At 47.7% G+C, this 10055-nt stretch overlaps 1 protein-coding gene across 2 annotated transcripts in view; it reads right to left on the minus strand.

Annotated features, from left to right (window-relative positions):
- The window catches only part of ZCCHC14 (zinc finger CCHC-type containing 14), a 37395-nt gene extending 27678 nt beyond the window's left edge, over positions 1-9717 (minus strand). The window contains exons 1-2 of one of the 2 annotated variants that reach the window (XM_015874190.3): positions 8695-9717; positions 67-190 (exon numbers count right to left, since the gene is read on the minus strand). In XM_015874190.3, the coding sequence (XP_015729676.1) occupies positions 67-190; positions 8695-9258 (688 nt within the window). In that variant the 5' untranslated portion in view covers positions 9259-9717. Of the gene's footprint in view, positions 1-66; positions 191-6393; positions 6413-8694 lie in introns of those variants that run through there. The other variant, XM_085551915.1, reaches the window with a different exon arrangement.
- Between the last annotated feature and the right edge of the window lie 338 nt (positions 9718-10055).

Raw genomic sequence — 10055 nt, forward strand, 5'->3', positions numbered from 1 at the left:
CAATTGCCATAGAGATACAAGTGTTCTTTGCCCCCGCAGGAAGTAGGCATGCAGAAAAGGACACACCTTTGGAGTGTTTCCCTGAAGGCCTCTTGGGTAATGACTCCTCAATGGAATGTGTTGATGTATGTAGGACATTTTCCAAACTGTTACTGACACTGTTTATGGGGGTCTCGGACCTTGCAGTGACCTGGAAAGAAAAACACAAAAATCCGATGTCATAAACTTGGGTGTTCAAACACCAAACCTTGCTCCAGCTTTGAAGGCAGGTAGGAGGTGGATGCTTCCAAAAGCCAGCAGCAACGTCATTGATATTCCACAAGCAACAGCCCAGGGAAGTTGTTGTAGTCAGCAGCTATTCGCAAATCTAGATTAGCCAAGATAATCTATAAAGCTCCTTAAGAGTATAATTCTTTTTTAAAGAATAGTCACCCAGCAGTCAGTCGTAGGGATATTAAGCTCTCCACGCTGCAGTCCTTAACTTTTCAATGAGAGAACACAGAGAGAAAGGGTTCCTGGAAAACATCAGTCACTTTATTCTATGACACCTACCTACACAGAGGCAGATTTAAAGGCATTTCCAAGTATTTCCACATGAACTACAGGGAACAAAATCCACTTGAGGGAAAAAACTAATCCTTGTCTCTGCTGTTTGAAAGCCCATTTCATGCCCAAGCAGAAGGCTGCATTGTCAGAGTCAACTTCATGGCTTAACGTGCACCTTCTCTATTGCATTTTGCATAAGAAATCAATCACCACCATCACTTAAAATGAAAGAAATAAACATAAATCATTAGAAAAAGCAGAATCAAACACTGCCCACTTCAGTTGCTGTCCACAGGACCATTCACAATTATGTAGCAACACAAAAACATCTATTACTGGTGGCAAAACAGTCATCGCCTGCCTCATAAGCAAGGCAATTACTCTCTTGTTCTGTAGGTAATGAGAAGCAGAAGTGGATGAACAGTTGCATTAGCAGCACAGAACACAAAGAAGTAAGTATCTCAAAGAGGAAAATGTGTTTTGAAGAGGTAGTGAAGGCTAACAAAAGCACTCGTACTAATGCACTGCCTCCATTTCAGTTCCACACCTTGAGTTCACGTGAAATCCTGTAGTACGCAGAGCTGTAATTAGAACTGAGCGTCAATTTTAGTCTCTGTTGAATCAAAGCAGAAAATGCTCATCTCAACATCAGCTTCCTTTTGCTCGGGATAAGTAGCAGCACAGAGCAGCTCCCTGATACCCTGCTTATATCAGAGTGACAAGAGCTGGGATAACCTGCACTGAGATCCAGGCAATGCAAGTCAAAGCCAGCACATCCCTGGCTCTGTATAGATCCCATCTACTACTGATATTCAGACACATTTTAAGGCAGTATTACAAGTGGAAGACTTGCTATGGCTGCAGACACACAAGAACTTAGATGTGCAAAGAAACCAACCCAGAAAGACAGAGGAATGTCACAAGAAAACAGGATTACAAGCCCCTGCCTTCCTCCTCAGCACCAGCACTTTGCTTCTGGATTTAAAGGTTTACTTCTCCACCTCCCCAGCACAGCTTTTCATCAATAAGAAAAACCAGCATCAAGCTCCGGCATTCACAAGACGAGCCATTAAACTAAGCCTGAAGGAAGGAGGAGATGATTCAGATCCCCCTGCCAAAGGCAGCCTTCCCCAGCGAGCTTCCCTCACGCTGTGCCTCTCCTGGAGCTCATTAAGATCTCTCTGCTCTGGGCTGAGCAACCCCGGCATCCTGCTGCCAGGGGAAGGACTCCCAAGGGCAGCTAAATAACACAGTAAGCTCCAGCATTACATTCAGGCAAAACCACCTTACCCAAAACAGCCAGGTTCCAAAGATTGAGATCAGCAAATAAAAATAATACTTGAAAGTGAACAAGAGCAAAGCCACACGAGTTCAAAAAAACTCCCTAAGCAAGCAGTCTGCATCACAATGTGTTGGCTCCTATCTCGTACTCCCTTCTGTCCAGCAGCTCTACTATAAGCGTGACGTGCAATTCAGAATTTGCATTTTGGTTTTAAATAACCTCCAGCTCCTTCCAGAAAGGTTTAATTTTTATATGCTCAGTAAAAGAATAACCTGGCCCATATGTCCCCTCACGCACTGATTCAGCCACACATCAAAGCGAAGCAGCTTCACATGGGCCCAGAACAATCCCAGAGCCCTGATGAGTTCCAAATGGGGCTCTTTGTTAGCGAGCTGATTGGTGTTAGAACCATTTAATCTACTTCTGTCCCAAACCTGAGCTTTGTGCTGCAGAGGACACTGTCCTTGGAGGAGCAGGAGAGCCCTGTGATGCACCATCCATAGCTCCATTAAGATACTGGAAGTAACACCAGCTCTGCAGATGGACACTCACATGGGTGCAGAAGAGATGCTTAAATAGTTTTTACTTTAAATTCATGCCCACTGACCCCCATCCCAAAGCATCTGGCTCACAGCTACACTTTGGGTTTTCCAAATGAAAAGCAGGTTCGACTCCTGAGCCTTCAAGTTAAAGCAGCTGCCATAAGAAGAGCAAAAAATTCACCATAACTAGTGACAGGTTGAGATTCAGCTTCAGTTCTCCTATGCCTCTCCTCCATGGTAGCAAAGCCATTCTATCCTTCCCAAGGGGCCCCTGGGTGACTGCAGCCTGCAGCCCCCAGCCTTGCAGCTGGCCAAGAACGAGCCCTGCTGCTGACTGCAGGCATCAAATGCATCCAGGTATCAGCAGCCACTGCCAGAACTTCAGCCATTATCACATCTTTTTAACTGCCAGCAAGCAGAACACAATGATTTCCTTCTCAATATAAGCTGGACCAACAGGCACAGGATTTATATTCTTTAGGATTTTGCAGTGCTTTCTTGAGTTGATCCATCTGAAAGCACACCACAAACTCACCAGGAGCACTCACCCCACCAGCTGCTGGTTTCCTCCAACAGCTGCTGCCCAACACAGCTCTGGCACCAGGCAGGACAGCTGAAGGCAGAGCAAAAACGTGGCAAATCCATGGTGCCAGATGCAGGAACTGTTTGCTGCGCTCCCCGGGGACAGCATCGATTTAATGCAGGAAAGCCTTTCAGAAAAATAACAGGACTGATAGAGGTCAAACAATGTGGTAAGAATTGTTATTTTCCTTTTGGAAGTGAAAACAACAATCATGCATTCCCTTAAGAATAACTAAACAGAACAGGGAAAATATATGGCTTAATAACCAAGTATTTGCTGATTTAGCTTGAAATGGAGCCAATGCTAACAGATCAACACGCTTGCTACCTAAAATGTAGCCAGACCTAGAATTCAAGGAAACAATGATATAAAATCTAAAGGAAGAACTTGCTCAAAAAAGTACATCAAGAGGGATAAAACATTGTTTTCGGTCCCTATTAAGGCATGAATTATACAGGAAAAAAGTGAGCCCAACCTAAGAATGGAGTCAGCTAAATGGGATACTGTGACTGCAGCTGGAAGGAAGTCCGACAAAAGCAGCCCTGCCATTACTTGCCTTCAGAAGTCCCATTTCCAAAAGGTTTTGCACAGTTTTAAGCTGAGCTGCCTTAAGACCAATGCAGATAACGTACAACAGTGCTCAGGAATAGGAACACTGAAGCCTAGGGGAAAAAAAACCAGTCAACTCCATTCACTCCTGCCAGTTTCATATTAGTGAGCATTAACAGCAGCTTATTTTGAGGTTAACACCAAGGTCTTTAACACGGTGCAATCCTGTTTGCAGAAGTGCTGCAGCTTGATGGCACTGATACAGCCGCTGCATGCTTCGGTAGATAAGCTGCTATTTGCCAACAGATAGATAGCTTGGGTTCCAAACCTTTTAGAAGAAATGCATTGCCAACACTCCAGTGTCAGCCTGCTGATGCATGACATTGTTCAATAGGTTAAGTCTGAGCCAGAAAGAACAGCAAGGAGAGCCCAAAAGCTTGTAGGACTGGAAACCTAGGAGCTGCCACATCCTACTTCTCATATAGCCACTGGAGCCTTCAACACTGCTCCACGTTTATGTTTACATGCACCTAAATGCTTTGTTGGACTTAAATGTAGCTGAAGGTGCTACATGCCAGAAACTCATGTCATTCCAATACTTAATGCCCACCAAAAAAGCAGGACCACACACAAGTGGGATGCGCCCATGTTTTTCAACAGCAACTCTTGTAGGAAGATGGTGAGAAGGCAACTCACAGTAAAACAGGATAATAGATTGGTTGCTTTTGTCCTCTGAGACTATTACTGGGATGAAATGAGGCATGCAGTACTTCAGTACTTCAGGATAATCACCCACTTGCTACAAGGCTCCACCACAAATTCACTGGAACAGATGGACCAAAGAAGTCTGGATTGTACTGTATAGACTATGATCCACTAAAAATCCTTTAAAGAATTGCAGATACCTTGTTAATACCAGGAATATACACCAAGTACACAGTAATGGGGCTTTAATTGCATTGTGCTCAATACCAAAACACAGCTCCTTATAAGCAGCCCTTGGGACCATCCCTGTTCTCCACCCCATAAGGCCTGTGTCCCTCTTTCTGCATTGGAACACACAGACATCAGAAGGACCTTTGGCTTCTCAAGCATTCAAAGCATAGCATGGCTTATTCTGCTCCAGAAGCCTTAATAACAACTGTCTTTAAGATGTCAACACTACACTGACTTTAAAGCTACAGTATTTACTTTGCCATTGTAGGCATAAGAAACCACCACCACATGTATGTGTTTGGGAGGCAAAAGAATGGCCAGACCCAGTTCTGAAGTCTGCTGCTGTAATCCAAGCCATGAGACCCTAAGCATTTCCCTAATGGAAAGGTTAATTGGCACTCCAGTCTCATCTGTACCACTGCGTATTTAAGAGAAGACCAAAGAGGAAATTAGTGCTCCAGCCTGCCAGCAAGCAGTGCCTGTAACCTAATCACTGAAGAATTACAGGATCTCACTTTTAGCAACCCAAACACACCAAACAGCCAAATGCTTCCAAACAAGGATGCTGTACATTTGAAGTCAGAGACTGCAGCAAATGCTGCAGAAACTAATACAGAAAGTACTGAAGGACAGCCCTCACAATACCAGCTCTACACGACTCCAGTAGCCTTCAGATATTTCTAAGTTTCGGATAAGCCCGTGGAATTAGCACAGTCAAAAAATAGCACCTTATGCTATAAGCTGAAAATGGATATTGGTGCAGTATTTGGAAGCTGACTGGGCAGGAGCTCTATCCCCATTCACAAGCTATCAACCTGGAACAGCCACAGAACTGCAATGTCGCCAACTTATTTCCTTTCAGCTGCAAACAAACAGCGCTCAGACCTATTTCTGACCCTGCTTCTGCAGCTGAAGCACCAGCCAGATTGCTGCCCTGGAGAGCTCTCATCACAGCCAGCAGGCAGAGTAGGTGCTAAGCAGCCAAAGCATCATCTTACTTCCCTTGTTTCACAGAATGGTCTTAGTGAGTTAATTAAGCGACTTCCCTTCTTGTTCTAGGAGTTATGTCCTCAGTGCTGAGGATACAAGAAAACATCAGTCTGTGTAGAGACTGACATTACACCTAGATGAGTTCTGGTGTCTGAGCAAGCCCCTGTATTCATCATGTACAAGACAGGAGTATAAGGGGTTCTGTAAGGACGGCATCCCTAAAGGCCCCCAAAACCACCAAGGATGAATGAAGAGCTCCCCATTTTCACCTGCAGTTAAAAAATGGTGTTCGCTGATGCAAGTTACACAGGATAGGCATCTACATGACACCTGGAGACAGCTCTGAGATGCTTCTTTCCCTGTGGGTCACACATTCAGGCCTGGTTTTGCTGTGTCCTGATGCTTGTAGCCCCTGTCCTATGAACTGAGCCACAGCCTCAGCACAGAAAGGAGCCTTCAGGCACCATCCTGGCAGCTTGGTCTGGTGGCTGGAGACCCTGCACATAGCAGAGGGGATGGAACTGAATGATCTTTGAGGTCCTTTTCAACCCAGGCCACTCTATGATTTTCCTCTACATCTTGTTAAAATGGATATAAGCCAGTAATCCCGAAGCACAAAACTTAAAGCAAAAAGTTATCAGCAGCTGTTCTGTGCCCTCTCACATTCAGCAACTGCAAAAGCAGTGACTTGTGTGGCTAACCAGGCTTACATGGGATCACCCACCCCAAACAACTCCAAGAATCATGACTTCTACTGTAATTTTGTATCAACTGTTCACACTATTGACTGTATCACATGCAAGCTTTTTGGAGCTGTTACACTGTGAGAATTGAAAGAGATGGGAGATGGATTGCAAGCTCCAGGCCTTTGGAAGAAAGGTTGTAGCTAGTATCAAGCTGGGCCATAGTTTAATAGAACTGACTGTGCAAGAAGTGCTGTCCAACAGCCTAACCTTCCTTCTCACCTCTCCCTGGTGTGCAGATCATCAGGGATCTGAACAGAGAAAGGTAATCACACCGCACTGTCTCCAAGCACCAGCTTAGTGTCACTCAGGCTGTAGTAAAGCAGCAGTGATGAGAAGCGCTGGCTCTGGGGAAGGAATTCTCCTCCAGGTCTGAAGAGGATGAGGAGTGCAGGACTTGGCAGGCAGCGGCCCAGGGCAGCTCACTTTCTCTTGACGTCTGCCTTGGTTGTTTCTTTATTCCTAGGTGATGTTACAACACAAGTATTGTCACAACATGGCTTGGTAACATCACAAGATTTCAAGTGTGCAGGGCTGGAATTTATTTGTGCATATTTAAACAGGGCTGAATGGAGAAAGGCATTTTTTTTCCACTTACTTCATCCAACTGTTGTTCTAAGCCAGCTACGCACTCTAAAAGTAGCAAAATGACCGAGCGATCCACATCCAGAGACCTCAAGGATCTTAAAAAAGGAAATCTGTGTCTGTTCAAGCAAAACACACATTTTAGAGACTACAGAAGTGACAGCACCTCAGTGCTGGCAGGAAGAGCGGGATGGATCCTCCATCCATCTTAAATCGACTTCAATAGCAATGGAGCTTTTCACCTATACAAGATATGCATTATTCTTAAAGCTTTGAAGGCACAGCCTAAGAAAAACACCCCTGCCTGTGTAATTACATCCTTCTTTTGCTCATCTTGTTTTGGGAAAGCCCATAGATGATTTATAGTCTTTCAATCTGAGGCTCTTCAGACCTTTAGAGTAAGGGAAGGTGTGAGTAGCTCAGTGTCTGCCATGAAGCTCATCCTGGTTTCAATTATCCCCTTCTATGTGAAATATTCTTTCCATGCCTGTTTTATTCACGTACAGGTTGAAAGCGAATAGAGGCAATGCCTCACTCTGTTCCTCCCCCTTAAAATAAAACATCAGGGATAAGCACTGTTTAGACACACAGAAAGGGAAGATAAAGAGAAATCAGTTTCTGAACCCTCAACAAAAGCTGGGGGGAAAAAAAAGCAGCAGCATCCAAATCCAACACAAAATTAGAAAGCAATTTGCATTCAGCAGAAGAGTAAGAGCACACTTCTGTCTCAGTTTGAGATTCAGTGCTTAACTTCAATGGAATCCGTGCTGAGCCCTCAGCAACAGCTTTATTTAGGATACAATTCCAATGCAGAGATTTCTGTAGCCCTCAGGTATACACAGTCTCTCCCATCAGAAGGGTGAGGTGGTTATTTGCTGGCTGAGTCAGTGCAGCCTCAGGAGCTGCAGGCTGTTCACTGCTCACACACCCACTTCCTTGGTACTCGGGTTGAACTTGAAGCAGGTTACACAGGCAGTCAATGGGGCAGCCTGACTCCTGAGCTGGAGGCAGCTGGGAGCACTTCACTGCTCACTGATAGATCTCATTACCAACAGAAGGCTTTAAAACGATACTGCCTAGCTTAATTGCTGCTAAGGTGTATAGCAAGTTAATGATGGTGAACCTCTGACACCAAGGTCAATGCCCAGGTGGTTCAGGGAGACCAGCACAACCACATTTCTTTAACATCAGCAACTCCAAACGTTTGCCTGCCCCAAACCCAAACTCACCACAATGACTTTGATACTGAGCAGCTACTTCCCAACCTGATCTTCCCTTCGAGTGTCTTCTAAACCCTTTCAGACAGATGTTTTGTCCCCACATTTAGAGACAGGGCTTCCATGCACCTGACGGAAGCAGGGAAGCAGAAGAACTCCCAGGAACAATCAGCTGAAGTTCAGACTGATCCTTCTTAATCAGCTTGTGAAACTTCTTCTCATGGATTGAGACAAGAACTCCTCAAACACCCTCTTTTTACCCCCAGTATCAACAAGAGGAATGACCTGTCAACCCCTCAGGCTGACATTTACTACTAGAACACCTGCGGTAAGAGAAAGAAGGGGTTGAAAGAAGAGAGGTACTAAAAGGAAGCAAGTAAACAGGTGGGGGAGCAACTTTTTACATGGTCTGATAGTGACAGAACGAGGGGGAATAGTTCTAAACTAAAAAGGGAGACATGTAGGTTACTCAGAGGGAGGTAAGGAACTGGAACAGCTTGTCCAGAGAAGTTGGGGGTGCCCCATCCCTGGAGGTGCCCAAGGACAGGATGGATGCAGCCCTGGATAACCAGATCTGGTGGGTGGCAGCCAACCCACACACAGCAGGAGGTTGGAGCTCAATGATCTTTAAAGTCCCACCCAACCTAAGCCGTTCTATGAGCCTATGTTGAAAGTCACAGCAGGGCGCCCTGCAGCGATGCCATCTCAGCGTGTGACCCACCTTATGGCAGCCTGGATAGGTCGCCATGGAGTTGAGGGTAGAGGTGCTGGGATTCTTGCTGCTGCTGGCCATGATGTTCTGGATCTGGGTGAGCTCCTGCCTCAGCACCTGCTTCTGGTGGAAGCTGAAAGCGGGATGGTTGGACGCCATGGTGAAAAGCAACAGGAACTCATCCCCAGTGCGGCCCTCGTTCAGCTGCAGCCCATAGTTATTAATGACGGAATCGATGTGGGTGAGGGTCCGGAAAAGGACCCCGGCGGCCTCTCGGTGAGCAGAACCCAGCAAAGCGAGCGAGACCAGCAGTTTGCTCCGCACCACCTCGTCCGTCAGGTTGGTGAGGCTGCCCAGATCGGCTGGGTTATTGGCTTTGATCTCAGAATCTCGAAGCGAATGATAATCCTTCCGAGCCAGATCCTCCAAACAGGCTCCTAAGAAACGCAGCTCCAACGGGATGCACAGATCCAACAGGCCGCACAGAAACTCCACTCGTTGAGGCGAAGGCAGCTCCGAAAACCAACGATACACCCCGTCCCGCTGCAACCGAGGGCAGCGCTTCTCCACCATGTTGCTCCTCCGACCCCCGGCCCTCAGGGCACACACCTGGGGTCCCCCCCTCGCACCTCGTTGCCGGCCGCTCCCCCGGGGGCTGAGGGGACCCGGCGTTACACAGCAGCCCCCCGCGGCGGGCAGGGCCCGGCCGAGGCCCCCCCTGAGGGCGGCCGCAGGGGGTGCAGGCCTGAGAGCTGAGCCGCGGCCTGGCCGCGGGGGGTGCAGGCCCCGAGCAGGCCTCAGCGATCCCTCACGGGGCGGTTCCTTCTTTCAGCCGCTCCATCCTCCGTCCGTTCGGATCCCGGAGCGTTGGGTTTCCTCTAGAGCCGACCCGGTGTACACAATAACGGGAATGAATCCCTGCTTGAAGGCAGCGCGGAGGTGGACGGTGAGCGAACACAAGCGGCCCGAGGCGGAGGGATCCCGCGGTGAGGCGTCCCAGCCCAGAGAGAAATGAACGAGCGCCTCCACTCCCGGCCTGACCTCGCGGCGAAGCCCCGCCCACCTCCCTCCCCATTGGCCCGCCGTGATACTCGCGGATGATGATTGGCTGTCGGCGCGCTGTCCCCGCCTCATCCCCCTGTCAATCATTAGGCCCGCCCCCTTCCGCTGGTTGAATAGGGGAGGGGTGGGAGCGAGCCGCTTTTGTGTGGGGCCGCGGGTGGGCGGGCAGGTGGGGGGGAGGCTTCGTTCCGCCTTTAGGGCTGTGATATGGAAACTATACGGGCTTCCTCTTCCTGCCGTGCCTGGTATTGTCCCTTAGAGGAAGGGAGATGAGGAGGAAGCGCCCTCAGTCCATTAGGATGGGTTTG

The sequence above is a fragment of the Coturnix japonica genome, chromosome 6 (genome assembly GCF_054131305.1).
Source record: "Coturnix japonica strain WE chromosome 6, WE-NBRP24, whole genome shotgun sequence".
Classification (NCBI taxonomy): domain Eukaryota; kingdom Metazoa; phylum Chordata; class Aves; order Galliformes; family Phasianidae; genus Coturnix; species Coturnix japonica.